The sequence below is a fragment of the Hoplias malabaricus genome, chromosome 1 (assembly GCF_029633855.1).
Source record: "Hoplias malabaricus isolate fHopMal1 chromosome 1, fHopMal1.hap1, whole genome shotgun sequence".
Lineage (NCBI taxonomy): Eukaryota > Metazoa > Chordata > Actinopteri > Characiformes > Erythrinidae > Hoplias > Hoplias malabaricus.
In genome coordinates, this window is record NC_089800.1 from 62,351,223 (window position 1) to 62,376,543 (window position 25,321).

General features: G+C 40.0%; 1 protein-coding gene and 1 long non-coding RNA gene across 2 annotated transcripts; both read right to left on the minus strand.

Moving 5' to 3' along the window:
• Nucleotides 1–557: 557 nt before the first annotated feature.
• LOC136667051 (uncharacterized) lies at nucleotides 558–18,952 on the minus strand. Its single transcript, XR_010795422.1, has 4 exons — nucleotides 18,772–18,952; nucleotides 3,625–3,738; nucleotides 3,257–3,439; nucleotides 558–1,341 (listed from the first exon to the last, which is right to left on the minus strand). It is a non-coding gene; the product is annotated as an uncharacterized lncRNA (long non-coding RNA).
• A 1,776-nt stretch (nucleotides 18,953–20,728) lies between these two features.
• foxa2 (forkhead box A2) lies at nucleotides 20,729–23,657 on the minus strand. The gene is made up of 2 exons (XM_066684985.1): nucleotides 23,460–23,657; nucleotides 20,729–22,371 (listed from the first exon to the last, which is right to left on the minus strand). The coding sequence occupies exons 1-2, from the start codon at nucleotides 23,655–23,657 to the stop codon at nucleotides 21,154–21,156; spliced, it is 1,416 nt and encodes a 471-aa protein (XP_066541082.1). The 3' UTR covers nucleotides 20,729–21,153.
• Nucleotides 23,658–25,321: the final 1,664 nt, after the last annotated feature.

The following is a 25,321-nucleotide window of genomic DNA, read 5'->3' on the forward strand; positions in this document are numbered from 1 at the left end:
TGATTGCTGGCAATTAACTGCAAGGCGAGCAGAGCACAAACATTAATATCTGTACAATAAAAGGCCCGTCTGCCTGACCTGCAGAAAATTAAAAACGGAATGAAATGTTTCCATAATAGACTTTCCATGCCCTTGTTTTTCAGAGAGGGGACACTCTTTTGTTCTTGTTATCGTTTCCGTCGTTTGTATGGCAGGTAGAGAGCGCTTTGCCGATAGTGTCTTCATATCAGCTGATTATATTATCAAAGGAAAGCCCCAGCTCCCTCTGCCATACCACATTTGAAGCTGTGAATGACATTGGAAATGCCGAGGGTAAATGCTGTCTTTACGCCTTTCCCCTAGGACATATTCAAATACTGTTTGCCATGATTGAGGGTGATTGAAAGTAGCTCATTAGTTACACTGGGAAGAATGCAGCCTCAGCACAAAGGATCAGAGTTTGATGTGACGTGAGAAAATGATTATGCATAAGACAAGAATACACAGCAATAAATGGAGCACAATTTTTGTTTTGTTTTGTGTTGGTTTTTTTTCTATTAACTTTTATTGTACAGTTAACAGATTGGTTTATGGATCATTATTTATACTCCGCTAGTCCTGTCTTTACACCTGATACAGTGAAGGTAACCAAATTTGTCCCAAGTAGCCCAAAGAGCAGACCACATGATGTATACTCTTAGAAGTAAATGTTTCCCAGTGGTTCTTGTTGAGTGTGTATGATGTAGCCAAAAATCTTTTGACTATTATATATGAAAATCATCAGTGTTTAAAAAGTACTGACCAACTACTTCTGTGGAGGACATTCATTTAATTTATAATTTTATCAGTTGGAAATTAAACTAAACATGTCATTTGATCAGCAGTGCTCAGAATTTTGGATATATTTCTAAGAGTACAGTATATGTAATGGAGGAAATGGAAACTAACTTGAAGCCCATTGAGTATACTGTGCTGCAGGTGTAGGTAGGTGCTGGTGTAGCTAGGCATAGCACTGTGTGTGTGTTTGTGGTTGTCCCTGACAGCACAGGCGACTCCAGCCCAAACAGAGCACCTGTGTTTGCTCTAGCGCTCCCCCACCCACCCAATCTCCTCCACGCAGGTCACATGGCTGCCAGATAGCCTCAGTACCATGGGAATACAAAAGCAGGGGCTTTTAGCCCTGGTAATCATTAACGTCACGCTTCCTTTTGTCCCACTCTTCGCCAGTGCAGACGCGAACGTTATCTCCCATGCACGGCCAGGTCAGACACCGCTGCTGAGCTGCAGGTGAAGGTGTTGTGAGGAACATGGTTCGAAGGATTGGCAGGAAGACACTGGTGAACTCCCCTGATTGGTCCGTGCCTGAAAGCAAATGTACATTTCTTCATGCTCATACAAATCACAAAAGAAAACTTTAAGCCTGCGTAATCTCAGTCCTTTTTAGGGGTGGTTTGTCTAGGATGGTTAACCCACAGAGGTCTGGAGTTATTAGGATTGTTTTGCTTTAGTATATAGATGTATTTATATACAGTGATGTGGAGAAATCAGAAACAACTCTTTAGTTAATTGCCATTCAAAAAAACAATTATTCATAATTATTCATATGTACGCATTAGGGGAAATATTAAACAGAAACGCACACGGGAGCCTCAGCAGCTACTTTTAATTCCCTTCAGTAACATTTCCAGTACTTAGTGTGTTCATGCTATGCTTTTTATTCTTTTTAGGAGACTTTTAGTTTTTCATGCAATTATGCAGGAATATTTTTTTTATTTCTACATCTCTTAAGTTCAGTCTTAAAGAGTTCAGCTTCTCATTATTTAAAAAAATAATAATATAAATAATAATTATAATAATTATAATAATAATATAGTGCTTTTCACAAACCAAAGGACACTTTTTATACTGAGGTTTACAAAAAATCCTAAGAGGAAAAATAATATTGTGAACTACAGAGGACGATTTTCAGAAATCCCAAACATATTCAATAATGCTGAAGTCCGGGCTTGTGGACAGCAAGTCCATTGTTCAACAAGTCCATTGTTCTGAGAAAACCAGCAGCTTATTTGTTTTATTTGCTATTTCTTTCTTTTTTGCCTATTTCCTTTTCTATTTAACAGAATTATGACAAGTACATTTCCTTTCAAACCCATAGTGTGGAGCTGTTTTTTTCAGCGTATTAAAGGAATGCAGGTTGGACTTCCACAGTACTTTAACATAATTACATTATCAATTCATATAATAATTTCTCATATTTACTATAAAGCATATGTAATATCACTTGTTTCTGTGGCCTACAATCAGACTGCACTCTGAGGGTTAAATAGCCACTTGTTTCTCCATAGCTGTGTTTTCGTGTGTGATGTAATGTAGCATTACATACCTCTTTACAGTATAATAGCACAGACTCAGGGTGCAAAAGGAATGGAGCATATAATGCATTCTCTGTCTTTTGTTTTGCTGCAATGTAGTTAATTAAATGTTGGCCTTAATCTGGGTCTTTTCCTCCAAGTTTACAAAGTGAAGGGGGGCATGAGGGTTCATTACTGTTTGCGAAAGTGTTGTCTGTAGTGCACACACACACACACTTATGCTTACGCTGGTGGAGAAAAACAAGAAAACGAGGCCATGTTTATCTAAAAGGGGTATTAAGTCAGCAGAGCTGCAGTCTTGTTCTGAAAAGGTTTTGGGACACCTCTCACCACACCCTGCCTGAACTTGCCACTGCTTTTTCAAAACAGGGCACCCCCCATTCATACATGCGCACACATTTTGCCTACACACACACATGTATATATTCACACACCATTGTCAGCAGAAAGTGGTCCCTGAGGAGTACTTTGTCCTTTTATATTTTAAGATTACATTTCAGTTTTTCTCATGATCAGTGAACTGAGGAGAAACAAGAATCAGTGACAGTTGTTTAACACGGAGGTAAACAGAGGTTTGTACTAAACTAAGGGGTTTTCTAAAATGTTTAACAAATTTTGGATAGAATGTCTACACATGTAAAAATAAAGGTCCTTTTCAAGAACCACTTTTGGTTCCCTTCAAAGCTTTTCAATGGCTTACTCCACTCAAAGGACCGTACTTATCTCAGGAAAAATGCTAAACAAATGAAATGTAGGATTTAAAGGACTCCCACTTGATGTAAACATTCTAAACCAATTCAATATTTTTTCTTCATTGTTCAGATGAAGAATCGTTCAGGAGTCTTTGGGAGTGTGAAACACGTACACGCACATTTAGACCTGGACATATTTAAAACACATATAACCTGTAAGGTCCAGATGTGTTGCTGAATTTACACAGTCTGTTTGTTGATTAACCCTGGTTTCTGCTGATAAGGAGCTGGTGGATGATTTCACCCCGAATCACCAGTTTAACCAGGCAGCAGACAGCCTCTTCCCTGAAACAACACCCACTCGTATGCGCAGATGCATTAGCACGCTGAATGCTCCTGTCAGAGAAATAAAAAGTGGATTAAAGGCAGGCATATATTCTGAGCCTCGGCCAATGGGGAAATAAACTGGGGCTGATCTATTGAGTCAGAGCAGGCCCTAACAACAGTGCAGCTTAGACAAAGGTGCCTGTTTGCCAGGGGCAGGTAGAAGATGGATGGCTAGTTAAACATTGCACTCATACCTGGTCGGTGCCATGGACCGGTCAATGAGGCCAACTAAGGGGACATTGTGTGGACATCACATGCTCCCATAGCTCTTATCTCTGCTGTCCTCTCTGAAACCTGGTAAACCAGACCTGTCGACCAAACGGAGAGTTTTTGAGAGTCAGGCTTGAATATTAAGCCCTTTTGTTATTAGTTTTGAAGTTGTGTGTCGATATGTTTCCTCCTGAGACCAAACCTCATACAGACTTTGATTCCGTTCATATTGCTATTGGAAATATCTTTCAAACGGTAAACACCTAACCATTTCCATACAATTAAATCTGCCTTTGAGTGTTTTCAAATATCCCCCACTTTATTTATTATTGGCCTTTTGCCATTTCTGATGCCCCCACATCCTGTAACTGTCATTTGGTTCTGTCGTCCTATTCAAAGCCTTGCTCCAGCTCCATTTTAAAATTTGCATGAGTAAACCACTTTCCCTTTTAAAACTGGCTCAGTTAGTTACCACTCACATACACACTTGTATTTGCATAATAGAATTTAGCCTAGTGCATTGCTTGAGTATGTATAATTGTGCCGGGAATCAAGTATTTCATATGTGAACCGGCTTAAGACGCATTGCTAAACAGGGAGCTTTATGGTTTTGAAATTCGGGAAGTTCTAAGTCTTTGTTTATATCTGCCAGTGCCAGCCCACCCTACTGAAGCAAAGAGTAGATTTGTTTTCACTTGCTGTTGTGGTAAGCGGTGAAATTACTCAACATGTCCCGGGTCATCAGTGTGTCTGGGAAAAACACGGTCAAAGATGTGCTTTGAAAACAAATCAGTTTGTCAGAGAACACAATTTATTTATTTATCTGCAGTCTGAGTGTTCTTTTATTCTTTCTACAACAATTGAATAATAGGAGAAATCATGTAATCAATTATCTGCAAAAATTCCATGTTTTTTTTCTACTCTTACAGCATTAATCTGCAAAACAAGGTTTTAATAAAAAAAAAATACATTTCATAAGGTAGAAGGATATAGGTAAATGAAAAGGATATCGATACATTTTGGTGTACCACAAGCCATCGTGAAGACCAAGAAACAGATCTATAAAAGAGGAAGACTATGTAAATAACTGAAAATAATACCAGGAAAATAGCTTTAGAGCTCTACAAGAAACAAAAACACAGAAAGTCTTTAGAAGCAAATGGAATAAATGTGCACACTAAACCAGTCTACAGAATCTGGTTAATTTGAGACATAATACGTAATGTATGAACCAATAGAAATGCACCAAAATGACTTGAAAATAAATCTTTTTTTACATTGACTTCCATAGAAAAAGATTTTTCCTTTGCCCATAGGACTGGAGCTCTACAGTAAATAGGAGGGTGAAGAAAAGTGCATTTATGAATTCCTCAAAACTCCAGTCCTGCATGTTTGTTATATTAATGTTCAGTGATGCTGAGGTCTGTGGTTTTTTTCTCCCTTTTTGGAAACAATAAATCAGTCAATAAATACGAAAAATTAAACTATCTGTGTTATGTTTTCCCAAACAGCGCTGATCACTAGGAATCCCATGTAGACTTTATTTTCAGGTGGAACTGGCCTGTAAGTCAGTCACTCACTCCTGGTTAGGAACTGCACCACAAGAGGGCGCTAATACACACATACTTTGCATTTAGGAACTGTAGCACTTGAGATACTGTTCAGTGCTTTGCATCAAAAACACTGTGTCTTTATTAATTCTTTAAATTCCAGTTAGGGAAACACTCATTTTCCTTTGTCAGTCCCGTACCTTATTGAATGTAGATTGTATTATGTCTAATTTCTTTATCTCTGATTGCTTTGTGGAGATTCAAGTGCAACAGACTTAAATATAACATGTTTAGCAATGTAAAAAAAATCTGATGTAAACAGCACTGATTTCTTCTTGTTTATTCCTCAGAACCTGCTATCAATAAAGTAGTAGTGTTTTGAATGCTTTCTTAAGATGTATCAACAGGTCTGTGCCGTCTGAAGGACCTGTGGACAGTGCTGCATTGTCCCAAGTGTCTGAAGATCTGTAGTAATGAAGTGCATTTTGTCCGTGCCATATGTGAGCACTTAAAAATCCCTGCATGATGCATCACTGGAATGAAATGAAAATGGCAGAGATCTGGAGGCTCTTATCTCCCCACCCTTCACTGTATAGTTGTTGTAATTACACCCTTGAATGAGGTCCTAATCCCCAGGAATGACAAGAAGATATGACAGGAAAGCTGACAAAGTCTTTATTTTCAAGTAGAATGATTCACACATCATGCTTTGTTAAATCTTTATGAAAAATTGAACCATGGAAAACATTGTTGAACATTGAACATTTTTTTAAATGAGACATGAGTATGAGGACCTTTAAGTTGGTTCTTCTATGTCATCAATCCAAAGAACCATTTGGGGCATCTTGATTTTCTTAAGTAAACCCTAAATATTTTATTTGCTTCTTTTACTACTATGACATGTTGCTGAAGACCACATTTGTTTAACTTTATCTGAATGGGTTATAAAGTAGCATTAATACTTTCATTTTATTAAGATACCGAATAACTACCTAATTGAGTTTAACAGTGAATTACTGTGTATGACACATGAAGCCAGTTAAATTGTATGTAAAGACTGTGTGGCACAGGATGTGTTTATTCGTGTGTGTTCTCCCAGCAGTGTGTTTAGCGTGTTCCGGTACTTGCTAATCGCCTGGCTTTTGTGTGTTTCATCTTATATGACTTAGACGCTCTCTTTCATTTTTGAGCGCTAGGGTCCTGTGTCATGTCTCAACACTGTGGCCTTTAGCGCTCATAAATTACACAGTTGTGGCAACTTAAAGAAGTGCTGAAAAGCCATGAACAGAGCTTTACTTTAGCACCAGTGAAGCATAGTGCAGAACCATCCCACACACATACTCGTGCGCTCACACGCTTGTGCACAAACCCTCGTCTGCACAAGCATGCAGACCTCTCTCTCTGTCTCACACACACACAAAGACTTGCACATTGTCGTCGTCAGATAAGTTTGTCCATTTTCTGACATAATTTGAAGATATCATGTTACATTTCCATATTTGAATCATGTGTTGGACCAGAAGAAATGGTTGAAAATAAACCAGAATAAAATCTCTGTTTAGTTTTTTGTCCAGTTTTCAGATTGTGTTCAGACAAAGATGTTATACTGCTCTAAAGATCATAGAACACACACTGTTTAAGCAGTTAAGGGCTGTCACCATTACTGATGATCAAAGAATTGTTTAATAATCTAGATAAATTGCCATTGCCATTTTGTAGCAGGGGGAAAATAATCTGTTATTAAATGCATTACAAATCTTCCTTTGATAGATCCATAAAATGAAATCATAGTCAAACCCTGCCTTCCCACTCCTGCAAAATAGTCACAGGCATTGAGAGACACCTATAGTGTAGGAGTGGATTGGTGGAGGAAAAATGCTGAATTTCAAAGCATCTGAAACCATATTAGAGATCCCTGTACACAGGTAAAAGACCCTCATCAAGTGTATTTGTTTTTGTTTTGCTGGAATACTCCACTGGTTTGGGGTTTTTGAATGTAATTTAATTTAATTATTATTATTTATATTTTTGTAAGAACATGTCATGAGCTAAATGAGATGTCAATTACATGGCTAATAGTCTCCACTTAGTTTGAAATCAAACAGCGGAATTCATACAGCCTACATTTCTTGCATCATAAAATTAAGGAACCAATCCTTAACTTTTTTGGGGGTGGGCCTAGAGATAAACGGAGGTGGATATGACGACTTATTGCATATTCGCAGATAAGTAATTTGAAATGTAGAGCTCCTTCTAAACCAGGTTTGATTTGGGTGGAGGATAATTCTCAGCGCCGCAGTGACACCGCCATAGTTGTGGTGTGATAGCATGTGTTGTTCACTGTCCACTTACCTCGCGGGTCCACCTTGTAGATGTAATGTCAGAGACAGTAGCTGATCTGTACAAGTTGATGCTGCCAAATCAGCGGCCCATGGATGTCTTTGGTTGGTGGTGGATTGTTCTCAGTCCAGCAGTGACACTGAAGGATTTAAAAGCTCCACTCACACCGCCCTGTCAGAGTCATTGCAGCGCTGAGAATGATCCTTCACCTGAATCATTACTCAGTGGTGGATCTATTGGGGGTCCTGACCATTCAAGAATAGTGTAAAAGTTTGCAAACAAAATATGCAGAGCAGCAGGTGGGCCACAGTCTATTGATGAAAAACAAAGTGGTCAGTTTAGCTGAGAGAATAGACGTGTGTATAGTAAAGGGTTGGTAACGATTTGCCTGATCACTAAATATTAATTACATATTACATAATGAATTTTTCCTCCCTTCTAATGTTGTTAAACCTCTACATGGTTTGTTGTTGATCAGTTATGTCTTAAAAAATCATAATAATAATCATACTAATTATCAGATTATTAAATATTAAAATAATCTATTCTGAGAATTTCAAAAGTTTTTTATCGTTTTTTCCCCCCCAATTTGTGAGATTTCTTTTTATCTTGCAGTTTTTTCTTCTCCTGCAGTTTCAGGGAGTCCAGTGGCTTCTGTCAGATCCCCTCATCCAAATAAAAGCCATGTTGGCCTCTTTGACACATGATAAAGGTATAATAGGCCATTCTCATACTCTGCTAATCAGCCTCCCTGCTGTGACGTAAATCCCTAGCGCTAATCACACTTTTTTCCTGCCAATTCATTAATGTTGTCTTGCGCTGTCTTGTGTGTTCTCCAAGCCTTTGACAGATGTTAGACCTCAGATCGCATGTGAAATGAAGTGGTAAATATGAGTCTAAAAACTTGTACTCTACTAAATATCTAAACCATTTTTCTGTGTTTACATATTGTTTCCTTCAGGTTCCTCGGTCTGATACCTGTTCTGTATTTCAACCACTGTTATCTGCTTCTTCTGGTGGGTGCTCAAAACAGATTGATTTAACAAATATTAAAGCAAAAAAGAGGTATCACCAAGTGTTCTTTGGCTCAGGCCGACTGAGCCGTGTTTGAAAAAGTGATCCGTGAGTGTCAAGATCCTCTTAAGGGCTCCTTCCAGTGAAAGTCACATTTTTGTCCCTATTAACATGTCCATGTGTTGGTGTTTACAAACTAATAGATGTATCATGACTGAAATAGGCTTTCAGTGCTATGGCTGAGCAACTGCATCATTCAAAGATTCAGTCCCATCGACCTTTCAAGCTGCAGGCAAGTGTTGAAGGGGCAAGTAGAGAGAGGGCTGGGGGCTTATTATATATTCATAGCTCTGCGCATACTGAATGAGGGTGAAGTGTGCAGTTTCATCTAAACCACTTTTAAGGCACTAGATGATTATAAATCACTTCTAAATCTGTCATTTTGATGAGTTTTTAGGGGTTTAATTAATAACCAGTGGGCATTATCGATTTAAAGAATCAAACCTTCTACATAAAGAACCTAACGTTTATAGGTAGAGTTACGGAACCTAAAAGGTTTCCATGTAGTACCTTTTGCATTGTGCAAAGTACTCAATGCCAGGCTTCGTCATTTATCTCTACAATGGAACCTGGTTTAATAGAATACAATCATGGCTCCGAAATGTTTTGTAGCTTAGATATGACTCTAATTACTGTCTAGATTCTTTAAAACTTTACAAAGATGCTTCATTCAGACTCTTTTACAAAATAGTTTATCTTAAATTTTATCTTTGAAGGTTTTTTTTTCCCGAGAATATATCAATAATAAGTTTCAATTATGTGTTGAATTGTGATAAATCTTCATCATTTTGTTGCTGGTTGTTTTGAATGTTAAAGATAGATTACATTTTAATTAAATGTGAATGTCACATCACCTTTCATCTCCGCTGACAGACGTGCCTTATTCAAGGGTAGAAGGGTGGAAGGGCAAAGATATAAGAACCTGCAGGTCTCTGACATTTAATCTTATTTCTTTGGTGTACTGACTGACCTTGCGTTTATGGAGGATGGGGCCAGCCTCTCGACAAGGCTCTGTGAACGCTACAGTGCTTACAGCATACTCTCTGGACCTCCGGCTGTGGGCGGTGCATGACACGGTTTGGATTTTATTCATATTTATGATGTAAATGACCGTTTGACTTGTGTATTTGTTAAAAGCACTTTTTTTTAAACAGTGCTGAAGGATGTGTGTATGTGAGATGAATGTTGTTATTCAATTTCCTCTGCTTCTCAAAGAGATACTTGTTTAATTTAATAGCTTAACTGCATTGATATAAGGTGCAACCCATTTAATGAGACCACCATAATTACAACAGCTCCCGGCACATGCATGCTCTCACGGCGAGTAAAAAGGGAGGCCCTGTGGCATTATCCCTCGGCCCTGCAGTCTTGACCTTGCTTGTTTTCTTGGCCCGTCCTGCCTAAATGGCTGCACATGCAAAGGTGAAGCCCGGCCATGGAGATACACGCACGATATGATGCACACTCATGGAATAACAAAATGGCCAAAAGCCACCTAAAAGCAGATAAATGGCCATACAGTATGGCGTACAATGGGAATTAAACGCATTGGGCAGCTGGGCTCTTATCTGAACGAAACCCAGCAACAAAGGACCGCTAAGACTAAGAGGCTTGATGCATGGGAAAGCCATGGGCCAGCCATTGTGACTGCCCTTCTGCTGAGCAAATAGTCCAAACTGTTCATTCCCCGTCTTCCATTCTCTCGCCGCCACATTGTTTGTGTCCTTGCATTTCATTCGGCGAGGAAGATTGCTCTCAGGCCCAGTGAGCAAACAGTCCAGAAAAGAGCCAGCTATCTTCTGCTGTTCCCAGGAGAACTAGCATTTTGATTTGGGCTCCAAGCTGTCAGAGGATTGGAGAGTTGATGTCAGGGTGCCTGAATTAATTGCTTTAAGCCATGGAGGGGCTGAGTGCGTTTATCACCAACTGCTCAGTTAAATGCGTCCTAGCAGTTATGCCCTCTCCTCTAGACACTACCTTGACATCTTGTAATTTATACATAGTGATTATCATGTATTTATTTATAAGTCATTTCTTCATGTAATTATTTTATTATTACCACAGTGCTTTCATTGAAGAAAAAGTCACTGCCATGGTGCCCTCAAAGGATTTTTATTTTGAGTTAATTTTATATGCCTCGTTTAATTTATTATTTTATTCTGCACACTTACAAATATTTATCTATCCTTCTGGAGAAGAGTGGAATGTACCCCCCCCCAAATCCAAAGCTTGGCTACCAGCAGGACACCAGTAATTCATATGCTGTTATAGTTTGTACATCCATCTTAAACCTGACTGCTTTACATCTATATCTGATGCTGACAAAATATATAGTCCTCTCTATTCCCCATTGCTGTAACTGCCAGTACAGCATTTGCATTTTAAAAACATTAGGGATTTTAAACCTCAGCATCAAGGGTGGAAAGTGTTTGAAAAGCTTAAATCATTGCAAATGTTCTTCTCACAAGCAAACCCTCTCTCCTCATCAATCTTTCTCCTGGTGCATATCTCCTGACCAGCTCTGAACGATTCATCATGCTGGACTAGCCCCTCTAATGCTTAGTTTTGCATGAAAAGATGACTCAGTGCCTGATTTGCATTGGTATAGTAATAAAACAAACTCTGCCTACAGTGGCATAAACAGTGGATGGTCCATTTAACATTGATAGACAGACAGTTATGGTAACAGTTGTTTAAAATAAATGTCCAACTGAAGTAAAAACAAAATGGTCAATTGCTAAGAATTTCAAAGATGTCACATTTTTTAAGCAGATGTTTTAAATAGGTCTTTTTTTCCCAAAAGCAGTGATTATTTCAGTTTCTTTGACCATTTCCCAATTTTTTTGTTGCTGTTACTATATCTTGTAAAGTGAGTTCCTATCCACTGGAGGCACTATTTCATAAAATCAATACAAACTCTCTTTTATAGAAACTGTGCTGTAAACTGTTGTGGGAGATTGTGACATCCGCTATTAAAGGGTACATCTACAGTTGTACATCTACATCTACAATTACAGTGAAACGCCGTTCTCTCTGGTTTGTTTATGTTCAGAAGCTCAGTGTCTTTTAAGGTGGAACAGTGTGTTTCTATCTCAGTTTGTGCTTTTCAATGTTTGGAGTTTGTTACATTGGTCAAAAAACTTCAAATGCCTTTGCTTTTCTGAGGAAGAGAAAAGGCATTTTTTTTTAATACCCATTTACAGACATCAGGGTTTGTTAAACACATTAGACCAGTTTCCAGCACACACACAGACTGGAGAGCAGCACATTTTGAGGAAACATCCTAGGAACTTTATTATAACTTTTATTTTTATATATTAATATATATTATTATATATAACTTTATTTTTTTAATTGTGAATATCACCTTTATTAAATCTGTTAATAAAGTAATAACTAATTAGTAGTTTAAATAGATTTAAAATTTCAATTGTGTCAATCAAATGAGTGGTGTGCACAATAAACTGGTTAGAGGAAACTGTTCTTCTAAAATTATTTTCAAAGTAGTTTTTATGATATTTGAATTAGAATCTTTTAATTTGCTGAACATTAGCTGAGAACATTACATCAAACGCAATGAATCTCGGACACAAGCTTTACATGAGGAAAATTGCAGCTCACATCTCAGACAATAAAACATCCGTATTTCATCATAAAAATAATGTAATCTACATTCTGAACTCAACAGTAGTGGCACTGTGTGTATGTTGCCTAATATAACCATGAATATGTCACTGGACTTGAAAACTAATTATGGAGGGAAGTCAAATTTGATAAACGTTAACGTTAGCAGCGCTAGTAATAATCCATTTTGATGCAGCTGTTGGTTGCATTTGTGACGTGTGTTCACTTGTGGACTGTGTGAGGGCGTTATTGGTTTTGAACCTTTAATAGCGTCTTCATGCTACCTGTAGGCCTGTAAGTTAGGAAATCATGTTTTAACAGTGATAGGAGCCTTTAAATGGGGTTTCTCCAGCAAAGTGCCTGAGTAATTGTGATACAGACATATGCTGTACATGAGCATCGCAGCTTTTATGCGTGGCTGAAAGGCCTCTTTATTTCTCTCACTAATTGATTCCATTGTCACTGCCTGTCTATCTCTGCTGGAGGTCTTTCTTTTGCAAATTGGGAAATAAAGGGATGCAATCGCTGCTAATAAATCTACTGCCTCTACAATAGAACCAGCACTTAATCTGACAGAAAATTTAATTAGGCCGGCTACCATGTCACTGTCAGCAGCAAGCAGATGTGTGTTAAATTGTGTGTGTCAGGGGAACACTAACTTGTAGTATCTGTGAGTAATCTAATCTAATGCTAAAGGCACCTCTGGGCTTTTTAACACTGTCTTATTCGGGCATTAATCTCAGAGTGATGAATGACCTGTGCTCTTCTGTTGGATTAGGATGGGAATTCCCAGCATTTAATCTTTTGGGGAAGTGTATTAGATATATTTACAAGAACAGTTGGAGGTCTGTGAGTTTATGAAAATAGTTCACAAAGAGAAGGGACATTTTGAAATATTTTTACACAGTTTCTTAAAGCAAAATAAATTGATGTACATCCATTGAAACACCTATCTTCGCTACATACAGTGTACATTATTAATAGAGTATAATATGATAAATGAAATGTGATAAATGTTGCTTAATGATACTCCGTTAAGCTGCTGCATGCTTAAAAATGAAGGGAAAAACTACATTTGCTTGACTAAAGTCCTTTTCCCTTTTTTTGAAGAACATTTTCAGACACCTTTATATAAATTGATGTGACATTTTAAAGGGCTCATGTCCCAGAGAAACCCAATTTCATGCCTTTTCTCTTGTATAAATGTAGAACACAAACACTGAAAGAATACTAAAGGGTGGTATTCATTAAGCCATAAATGGAAACTGTAGTTACTAAAACACAAGTTTTTGTGTTGTGTTAATGTCTTTGCTGCTGTAGGGCAGTCAGCAAGAACAAGGGTCACTTACATAATCCAGATCAGTTCTAAGGGATGATGACAGTTTTAAATGGTCATGTAATAATAAGTAATGTCTGTTTTAATAAAAAAAAAACCCACATGAATATGATACATGGATTTCAATCACAGTAATATTTGAGATTAAAATGAACTGTGGATCCTAGAAGCCTAAAGACCCTCAACAGAATATGCATCTATATTTTTAGGAACATAGGAGTGTTTTAAAACTATATATGACAGTGATTTGATGCTTTTATAAAGCATAAGTTGAATGTGCAGACACGGGTGACTTTGATTATGCTTTTCATGCATGTCTGCCTGGTTCTTCCTTGAGGAAATGGGTTCTCATGAATATTGCATAAACATGTCTGCGGTGCTCTCAACTACAAGCTCTTTGGTGTCATAGGCACTGCTGGAATCAGCCGTGTGACGCACCCCTCTCACGTACAATAAATTGAACAAGCTCTGTCTGAGGATAACCTATCGCCTCTACCTTTTCTGCATTGCGAACACATGCAGGACAAAATTTGATTCGCTTTTGTTATTCAGAGAATCGTACTAGGGCATCTGGGCTTGTTTGCCTTTAGCAGGGAAATGGAGATTGGCTTGGAAGTCGGAATGAATTGCTGGCGCCTGTGTTTATTGCTTTCATTAAGATTTAATGAGTCGAGTGTCCTTCCCAGTTCTGAACTACAGCCTCTAACCAGAGGAAATGTTGGATGAGTGGAAGAAGCGCTGGCATCCATACCATGCACATATGTATGTCGCAGGGGGGTGTGGGCAAACATGTACAAGTCTATGGAGCCAATCTGAATGGCATTTAGTCTTTATAGAGCAGCCCGTTTTATTGTATCTGCATATGCTCCCTATTGGAGGGGGAAAAACCTAGGGAGAAATACCATCTGAATACAGCAGCTCTGTAGATGACGTAGGCAGACTCTTGTAAATTCCACTATGAACTTATGAGCTCACTTGTAGGTGGTGATGATGATGAAATGTTAAGGTTGATAGAATCTGGCTTGCGTTGGTTTGGTGAGGCATTGTGTGTGAGAGAAGTATCTGGGCAGGAATTTCACACCATGCTGTTATAGCAGTGTGAACACACTCCTGACCTAGGTTACATCTCTAACTCATTTCCTCAGCCTCTCTTCAGACTAGCCTTAGAGTGACGGACAGTTCGTGTTTGCTTGTGATTTTGTTACGTCAGGTTAGTGCAAAGTACACAAAGCTGCGCCGATGTTAAAGTTTTAGAAATGACAGTAACTGCCCAGTTTTGATGATTTACACATTGTGCCCCAATTTGAGTTCCTGACAGTTGCTGAAATTACGATCGAGATAATATTAACATCTAGTTCTTTCAGTTCAGTACTCAGATCTTAAATAGAGTTGGCACCAGGTATCAGCCCAAAATCTTACATTTTTTATTGGACAGAAACAGAGTGAATCTGTATCCTGTAACAAATCTGCACTGAATGTGGCTAAAAGTACTTCAAAAAAAGAGTTCTAATCTTAAACATTTGTCTGTTTTGTATACAAGGTCTTGCCCAATATCATAATTCCTTTAACATTTCCATGTTTACGACATGATGGCAATGTCTGCCAAAGTATTAGCCAGTATATTTACTTTTTGATGAATTCCTCCAGCATCTAGTTCCTCTATATGAAGCACCTATATCAGACTATCAGACTTGTGCCTGATTGTGTGCAGATATATGTTCAGTTGTGTAGAGGGCGAGAATGACCCTGCAGTGTTTTTCTTCTTCATTTGAAACACAGCACAGTTCAAACTCTCTGAAGTAAAGCCGAATGAATGTGGACAGAGGAGAATTGTTTACATGTAAATTGTACTTGTATAAAAATGGAGAATGCTAATAACGTCTGAGGTGCTTAGTGCGGATTCAAATTGAGTTCCATAATAATTAGTTAATTATTTAATTCATAACCTCATTCATTACCTTAATTAGGTCATTCATAAACCCATGCAGACACAGGGAGAACTCACCAAACCCCTCACAGGCAATCACCCGGAGCGGGGCTCGAACCCACAACCCCAGGACCCTGGAGCTGTGTGAAAGCCACACTACTGCGCCACCGTGCTGCCCCTCCGTAATACAGTTACTCAAAAAATAGTTCTGAAGGAACTTTTAGATTAAATTAACTCTTTAAGTAGCTTCGTACGTAAGAGGTTACTTTCAGTATAAAAACATGTTGAGAGGGTATGGTTAGGATATATTTCTGCTGGGCTCCATCAGTCTTCACAAGCCAACTTGCCCATGACAGCAGTGTCAGTGATGTTAAGAACACCTTCTAATCAAAAGGTATAACATTCCCATCACATCCAGCAGAGAGATGTTCTCTAATGACAGCCAGCAGTCTACTCTGAGCAGGAACACATCCAGGGAATGCAGAGACTCACTATTACACCACATACAGTTTAAAGTGTGTTTTAGTACTGAGCTGGGCCAGATTGATCTTTGATTTTAATCTTTGAGGAGCAGGAGTGAACTTCTTGGTTATGTCCAGGTTTTTCAATCTCCAGATATTTTAGGTATAGGCCAATTGCAGAAAAGGTCACAGTTTTTACATTATTATTCACGGTACACTGTACCCTAGTTGACCACTGAGTATTTCGGAATAGTCAGCCAGAAAGTAAACACACTCTCTCACTCATTGGGAGACACACACACACACACACACACATATATATATATATATATAATATTGTATATGTATTTTATATTGTGTTATTAATAAAAAAAATGTATGTACATTTTGATAGTGGAGGATATCTTTTTAAAAAATTCAGTATATCGTACTTGTGTACAATATCGTTTTGCATTTTTAAGCCTAAGCCCAAAAACGGTCATACAAACAAATTAATAACGCCATAATTATTGTTTGTTTATAAACTTGTTACTGTAGTTATCGTTGTAATACTTAACTCGGATTTACTGGGGCTGCTGCTGCTGTTAATAATGTGATTTAGTTGATTTTGATTTATTTTTATTATTATTATTATTCATTTGTGTCTCCTTTGGCAGTCGTTTTTGTTGTTGTTGTTGTTGTTAAATGGCAGTATTCCAGTGAAGGAGACGAGTTTTCTGAATGAGAGCTGTTTGTAGTGAAAGTGTAAAGCGGACAGTTTCGCTTGGCGGAAGTTGGGGTCTGAGCTGTGTACCTGAGCAACAGCCAAAAACAACACAACCCCTGTGCAGGCAGAGCTTTCTGTCAAAATGAACTCCGCTTAGCTTCAGGCCCCGCAGCGCTGCTGGCTGAGGCGGAGGGAGAGGGAACGCGGGAGTGAGCTGCTGGTTCGCGGCTGATCTTGGTGATGCCGGAAGGAGCTGTGTGCGCGGCGGTGTTTCTGCGCGCGGCGCGGGGAAGTGACTCGGGCGGGTGGTCTGTAGTGGTCTTAAGCTGAATTACAGCGTGTAGTCTGTGTCCCAGGGGAGACTCTGCCACTTGGGTGTTCTGTGACTGTTCTCACAGAGTCAGACTGGTCTAACTGCAGCACCGTGTGACGGCTGTGATTTAAAAACACAGCATTTTAAAGCTCTAAGAACATTCTGCTGAGGCGATGTGCGCTGTCAGAACCGACGGGCTGCTGCGGAGGAGTGAGTGAGTGCTCCTCGCTCAAGTTTCCAGTAGAAGACACAGCGGGAGATGTGCAGCGCTTTTCTGTTCCTAAAATCTCACATATTCTCCATTATTTACCTCCCTCCCTCCCTTAGTTCACTCACTCAGAAGCGTGCTGCAGACACTAATTCCCATGTAGTATTTTACCAATATTCCTAAATCTGATCATCCTTTACCGAGCATCAGCTCACTGCTCTCCAAAAACCAGCAGGTTTCCTCGTAATATATTTGACAAAAATTGCGTTTAATATACGTTCGTTTAATAACGATTACATTATTATTTATTTAATATTATTATTATTATTGTTTTTATTATTATTATTATATTGCTGTTATTGTTATTATTATAAGTGGTACTACTGTTATTAGGCTAGGACCTTATAATAACAAGAAGATTATATCGGGCAATTTGATCTAAATCGTTATTATTAATACTTTTAATAAGTAACTAGGCCAAATTAAATGTAAAATAATGTAATGTTTTTTTACTTAATATTAATAATAATAACAACAACAACAAAATATATTTGTGCTGTAATATTAAAACATATTAAGGCATTTAGACTAGTGCCTGACTTCAAATATTTGATTTCCAGTGCAGGGTTGTTTTTTGTTTATTTGTTTTATTAAAGCACATTTGACACCAAGGCAATTGAATAATTATTTGGAAAAAAAGGAAAAAAATATTTCTAGAAGCTCATAAATACAAGTAACTACAGTAAAAAAATTACAAAATAATTAAGAGAAAAAACAGGATTTTCCAATGTGTTCGTGAGTCTCGGGGATACCGTGCTAGCTTTATTAGAGTGGCTGAGATTAGTGTTAGTATGCGCTGCTGTACTGGGTTAGTGTTGTTAATTAGTATTTTAGTATCAGGGAGATTTTATACAAGTATAAAGTTAGTATTGGTAAATCATTACAGATTGATAAATTATTAAATAATTTTGCTAAATGGATATTAGTATTGTAATTAGCTATTAGCATAGGTTACTACAGGAGCATTAGTTAAATCAGTAGTAGCTGAGAGTCAGTGTTTATTGGTAATATTCGAACACTCATTTACCGCTGATATCTGAGTACTGAAATGATTGGTAAATGGGTGAGTGTTAAAGGAGGGTCTGGTAAGCCGTGGTCCGCTGCTGGTCTGGGTCTCGTGGGTCTGTGAAGGATAGGGAAGTGTGTGCTGTTTAAAATGCTGGGCTCAGGGTTCGCCCTGGCGGCGCGTGATTGATCAATGACCGGGTAATTCTGTATCGCTCCGTGGCAGTGTTTGGGCCAGTCAGGTTACAGCTCTCCCTCTTTAGGATAAGCCCGATGAGGCGAGCGCGCGGAATAAAAGCCGTTCCTGCGCCTCTTAGGCAAGAACCATGCTCGAGCGGATCCGTCTGTGTTCTACCGCTGTGAGGAGGCCGTCATCAATCAGCTCCGCACAACCGCGCTCTGCCTCTGCTCAGCGCCCCAGTTTCACGGTGAAATGCAGTGCTAGTTCCCCGGCGCGTGCATTCATTACAGACAGCAGGGTGAATCAAAAGCAGCGCGTAAAAAAGTCGTGGAGAAATAGGTCCTACCTGCACTGAGCGGGTGCTCCACAGCTGGAGAGAGAGAGTGAGAGAGAGATAGAGAGAGAGGGAGGGAGAGAGAGTCCCCGCCGCTGCCTCCTGCTTCTGCCCAGCGCTTACAGGCAGCACGGCATTTATTTGAGCTCCAACTCTGTCACTGTTGACTTTAGCACAAAGCAAAGATTTCGCAGCGCCGCTAGTTTAAAAAAAAAATGATGATTTTACAGAGATATCGATCAGTGCGCTATAAAAATTCAGCCTAGCATTATGTGTAAAATGAGGACCCCGAAATTTAATGTCTGTGTAAATTTACCCAGAAGTGACGTGCTCTCTTCCACCGTTTACACTCTCGTTCTTCTCTGCTCCGCGCGCTTATATCAACGTGTGTATTAATGCCATATTTTGCTTGTTTACCAGCGGTTGTTTATTCGCAGATTGGGAGGATTTGGAGCAGAGGCTGCAGTGCACAGGGCTCGGAAACACCGAACTGTCGGCCTCTGTCCACAGTAAACCCTGGAGGGGCTGTGGGATAGTTACATTTTACTGACCACAGCTCATTTACAGACTGCACTCAGTCGCTGTGATCAACGGTGTCCACATCACAGCAGCAGCGGAGTAGACCCAGTTCTCTCGTTGTGTAGTGTGTGTGTCAAAACTACACAAACACGCACACACACAAAAATATATATGTATTTGTGTGTGTGTGTGTGTGTGTGTATATATATATATATATATATATAATATCAAACAGATATTATAAATATTGTACTAAGCCAATTTTATAAATCAGCAGGCTTTTAAATTCTTTTTATCTCAGAATAACAATTGCATGCAATAAGATCATTTTTAAAATTGCTTATCTGTTGCTGATTGGCCTGAAGTTTCAGACAGAGTCAATGCTCCAGAATCAAAGCTGCTGCTAATAATAATAATAATAATAATTATTATTATTATTATTATTGCACTAATAATAAAAATAGTAGCAGGGTTTAGATCTAATGCTTTGTTAGTTTAATAATTATTTTTATAATAATAATATCATTATCGTTAGTTGTTGTTACTAAAAGAATAAAGTTGGAAGAGCGTTTTTTGTTACTGCGTCCAATAATAAAGTTTCTTCTCGCTGTTTGTGTTGTTGCTGATGTTTGTTAAGCTGTCATGCAGCCAAGTGAGAGGTGTTGTATCCGTGCATGAATATTAGTATTTTAACCAAGCAGTGAATGTAAGATTCCTTTATTAAATTCCAACCAGATCCCCTCGCCCCCCTTCTTGAGCTATTGGCCTCTTAACGCGCCCTTTGTGAGAGCTCCATTCTGGATCCTCATAGTGAATACTAATGTCAGGCTCGGCTCTATTGAGAGCCCTTCAGCCCGGGTTTGTTTATGGAGGAATTGCTTCTGGAGAAAGAAATCCCCAGAGAGAGGTTTGTGCAGTTTTGGACTTATCTGCGTGTTAATGCTGATGTGTTAAAATCAGAAATGACAGGCTCGTGTTTAATAAACCCTCTTATATTTCTGTTATTCTTATAATACAAGCCCTAAACCAGCCCCATTTTAAAATAATTTTAAAAAGATGCAGGGGGACAGTGTGGAGCTGTGATTGGCTGCATTGGTTGGTGATGGTGAAGAAATGAAGTGCGATTCCACGTGCTCCGTAAAAATTCAAATAACACTTTAATATAGATTCTGTTCTTGGCATCAACTACAAGAATACACATTTACAAGCCATAAATAAGGGTTTCACAAATGAGCAGAACAACGGTGGTTCCTCTTAGGCGCACGCGCCAATTCTTTTTTTTATTTTTTTTTATTTCTTTTTTCTTGTTTTCTGTGTGCTCCGTTTCTCCTCGAGTTCAACACATTCGTTTAAACACATTTTCCGTTTATTTTTTATTTATTTTTTTATTTATTTATTTTTTTTTACAAAATAATTACTAATAAACTCGACCACTAAAATGAAGGAGGGAAAGAATAACCACGTCCAGAGGGTACAGTCTGCACAAACTGCATGTGTTACTTTTTGTTTTTTGTTTGTTTGTTTTTTTACAAATGTACAGTCTTATGCAAAATTCGGACACGTCTGTTCAAAGCACACGTTTTGGTTGATTTTAATGCACGTGTGTTTGTCACGTTTTAAACATCAATGAAGGGCAAAATAAAACAAACCGAAGACTGTGTAACAGTTCTGGAGCACTTGTGTTTTCTGTTTTATTTTGTCACCCAGCTGATATCTCAGAGAGGGAAGGCGGCAGAAGCCATGGCGTATCTGCCTGCATTCTTCCCCGTAGAGTCAGAAAATCAACGAGGCGTGTGATGCAGACACTCCAACGTCTTTTTAAGGTCCATGAGGCTGCCGCTGTTGTTGTTGTTTTTGTTGTTGCCGTTTGTTAGTTTAAGAAGAGTTCATGATGGGCCTGGAGTACATGCCTTGGTAATAAGACGTATCCGCGCCCAGCGGCGACGAGTCGAAGCCGCCTTTGCTAGCCACGGAAAGCGCGGCGCCGGTCACCGGGGAACCGTAGCCGTAGTGCATGACCTGCTCGTAGGCCTTCAGGTCCATTTTGTGGCTGTGGTGCGCGTGATGGTGGTGGTGGTGCTGCTGCTCGGAGGACATGAGGTTGTTGATGGAGAAAGGGTGGTTGAACGCGTAGTGGTGCTCGGGCTTCAGGTGCGCTTCGTGCGCGAGGACCGAGTGATGCTGCGCGAGGAGCTGTTGTTGCTGCTGCTGTTGCTGCTGTTGCTGCTGCTGCTGCTGTTGGTGGTGCTGGGTGGTCGGTGAAGCCGCCGCTACAGGGTCCGGGCTCACGCCTCTGGTGGCCTTCATATCGCCGAGCGCGCGCTTGTGTTCGTTAACGGGCGAGTGAGACGGCGGCGTTTCGTTGCCGTGACAACTCTCCGAACTCGAGTGCGCGCCACCATCCGCCGACTTGCGCCCACCGCCCTCCTTCCCCGCCGCCTTTTCGCACTTGAAGCGCTTCTGCCGGCGCAGGTAGCAGCCGTTCTCGAACATGTTTCCAGAGTCCGGGTGCAGCGTCCAGAAGGAGCCCTTGCCCGGTTTGTCCGGCGAGCGCGGCACTTTGACGAAGCAGTCGTTGAAGGACAGCGAGTGGCGGATGGAGTTCTGCCAGCGCTGCTGGTTCTGCCGGTAGAACGGGAACAGGTCCATGATCCACTGGTAGATCTCGCTGAGGGTCAGCATCTTGCTGGGGGACTGCTGGATGGCCATGGTGATGAGGGAGATGTACGAGTACGGCGGCTTCGCGTGCGTGTAGCTCCGCCGGTAGGTCTTGGGGTCGCGCGCCCGGTTCATGTTGCCCTGGCCGTACATGGGGCTCATGGCGTTCACGTTGGGGTAGATGGGGTTCATGCTGGGCGCCTGCGCGGTCATGGGGCTCATGCTGGGGCTCAGCGCGGCGCTCATGCCCGTCATGCTTGCGCTCATGCCCGGGGACACGCCCGTCATGCCCGGGCTCATAGCCGTGTTTACGTAGGACATGTTCATAGCGTTGGCCGTCATGTTGCCCGCGGTGCTCATACCCGACATGCTCATGTAGGTGTTCATGGAGTTCATGCTCAGGCCTGCGTTCATGTTTCCCACCGAGGTGTAGCACTGGAAACGACAACAAAAACAGCACACGTTAACCACGAGGGGAGTCACTGCAGTCAAACACGGCAAGCACAGGTTTGAGCACTCGAGGACCGTGGACACATATCACTAGAAAACACACGAGACCATAGGTGTAATACTGAATAGAGTGCAGCAAATGTTTTGTTATGATTTTGTGAAAACAAGAACACGTTTAAAATCCTGAAAATGCCCTATTTAAATGTGTTCGTTATGTATAATTATTATTATTAGTAGTAGTATTATAATTATTTATTATTTTATATTCGCATTAGCACTAGGTTTATTTTTCTTGTTTGTTTGTTTTCCCCCAGACCGTGAGTTTTTATTTATGTGCTGAATCTATAATAAAACATGAAATAATCCATCATGACATTTTTTTTTGCCAGGCCACGTTTTCTTGATTTGGGTTTTCTTCATCACATTAATAGTCGTCATGGATTAAAATGTGTAGAGGTATGTTTTACTGTAGTGAACGTGTCCTTATTTTCCTTTAGAAAATCAACGAAACGTGATGCATCGTCTTTTCCCAGGGAACTCCCAAACTTCAGCCCAGGACTGGGGAGTATCTCCGATCCGACTTCAGCCAAACGCGTAAAAACGGGGTTGTCTACCTCGGGCATATACCGTGTAAATGATTAATAAAAGTCCTGAACTATAGAGCATTGACTGCAGCTCTGAACGAGCGGCTGCAGTAAACAGCACTGCGTGGAAAACGCTCAAAATGAAGCCGAAGATCCTGCTGAGCGCGCGCCGTGGGAGTGTGTTGCTGCAGTATGTACTGTCTTATATACATACGGCTCAGAATCGGAAGAGAAGTTTGCATTACATGTCAAGCCCCAACTTTTTTGTTAGGACAGCGCAGGGCTTGGAGACGGGGGAGGATTTGGAGGCGCCTCAAGTCAATATTTGATCTCAAAGTTAATATTATCTCAGGGCTAATATTGAGTTGTATAAAACGGAATGGGCTTTTTCTTTGACGAGGAAAAATATAAATATATATAAAGAGAGTGTGCGTGAGAGGGAGAGACGGACACAGAGAGAGAGAGAGGCATTATTTAAGCTTTACCTACCTCAGGTTCTCCGTAGTAGCTGCTCCAGTCTGCGTGTTCGTGTCCTTCCATTTTGACAGCACCGAGCATCCTGCAAGTTTCCTCCAAGTTCCCAAAAAGCGCGTTCCCACACAACAGCGTCCTCTGGCAGGCGGTGGCTGTCTGGAACCACGGGCTGCTCGTGTCGCCGCGCTCTGCTGCCGTCAGGGGCTGGCGCATGTGTCTGTGTGTGTCAATGTGTGTGTGTGTGTGTGTGTGTGTGTGTCTCTCCCTCTGTGTGTTTGTGTGGGAGGCAGCCGTGGCCGCTGATGACTGACTGGAGTTCAGTGACGCCCGCTCGCGCCTCTTTAACGCTGCTGTGATATAAGCCGTGTGCGCCGCGCCGCGAGCCTCCAATCCCTTCTCCACTCCGGCCCTATTTGAATAATCTGCTCACACCTAGGCGCGAGACTTTCTCCCCTTGCCCCCTATTGTGCACCTGCGCCGCTCCAAAAAAGAGCAGCCTCCATGTGAAAAGATTCATTATGACCTAATCTTATTGTATTCCTGCAGGAGAGAAAAGGGGTGGATGAGGGGAGGGAGGGGGCTTTATCATGCGCAGCCGGGATGGAGAACATTTTTCAAACCATGCACGTAATTTATGGAAGGAAGTCTAGTTTATTTAGCTTTTCCAAGTTTGGTGATGTTTAATGACATCTCGCAGAATAACAATTTAAATGCTTATGTCAGGGGGGGTTTGCTGTTTAAAGCTACGAATTATACGCTTTTTTTAAACACTGTTGGCTTCAATTTTGTTTCGTAGGTTTCTTTTCATTTTGTACCGTTTGATACCAAACTTTGAGCAATACATTTATTTTAGGAACAGAAAAATCACAGTCCCCTTGGTGGCAGATTGCCCAAAAGGTACAGGTACCCTCGTGTTCACTACAGGTATACACACAGTTTAAATGCATCCCAGAGGTGCTGCATGAATAGATCTTTACGAACAAATAAATATATGAACTTCAGTTAATCCAATATTTACATTTGCAGTTCAATATGGAAGAATCCAGTTCCAAATACACCTTTGTGGGTACCACCAGTGACAGTGGTTTGAGAAGAGCATATATATATAGTGTCTAATTAAGAAAAAGCCTCAGAAATAAAGTCATAAGATTACTTTTAGTTTTCTTTTATATTGTCCCATTGTACAAACTTTTTGAAACTGGTTAAACTGAAGAGCAGATGCTATTTATATCACACAACTCACCAATACGGTTTTGCCAGACTTTGAGAGTTTTCAGTGGCATGTTCATTATTTAGATGTCTGTCGTCTCTCAGCAGCAAATCAACCGCAGATTTATTCTAAACTTGGTTGAATATGAGGCAGTATATGATTGTGTCTTTGGAGCTTGAAGTGACAAAAATATTTGATTAAACTTTAATTGGGTCTCTTGTAATTATCTATAGAATTTGACAGTTTAGATGATGATAATCTGGGAGTTATTTCTGAAGCACGGGGAAGTTAATATAAATGTAAAGGATATCATTCATGCTGGAGTTGAGAAGTTTTTTCTTATTCCAAGTCTTGAACCCAATATTTACCATAGTTTACCACATCTGCTTACTTATATAATATAACTAATATTTATATTATAATAATAATAATTTATAATATACTTATATAATTAACTAATATTTCGATCTCAAAATCCAGCTCTCATATAATCCCCGTTTTAGAGTCGGTTGCTACTCTTATACGATGTAAAAGACTGGGAGTAGGTGTGTATTTTTGTCTTGGGACCGTTGGACAGAAGATGTAAATTTAAGGTGTATGTTATTTCCCCCTGTACTCTTAGGCTAACCCAAATGTTAGTACTGACCTTTACACGGGTCGAATTAAT

What these genes read in the sequence shown, in the direction of transcription:
- foxa2 (XM_066684985.1), bottom strand. Translation starts at nt 23,657, where the DNA reads ATGCGCCAGCCCCTGACGGCAGCAGAGCGCGGCGACACGAGCAGCCCG. An exon ending in GCTACTACGGAGAACCTGAG is followed by an intron (nt 22,372 to 23,459) that starts GTAGGTAAAGCT and finishes TGTCGTTTCCAG; the next exon opens with TGCTACACCTCGGTGGGAAA.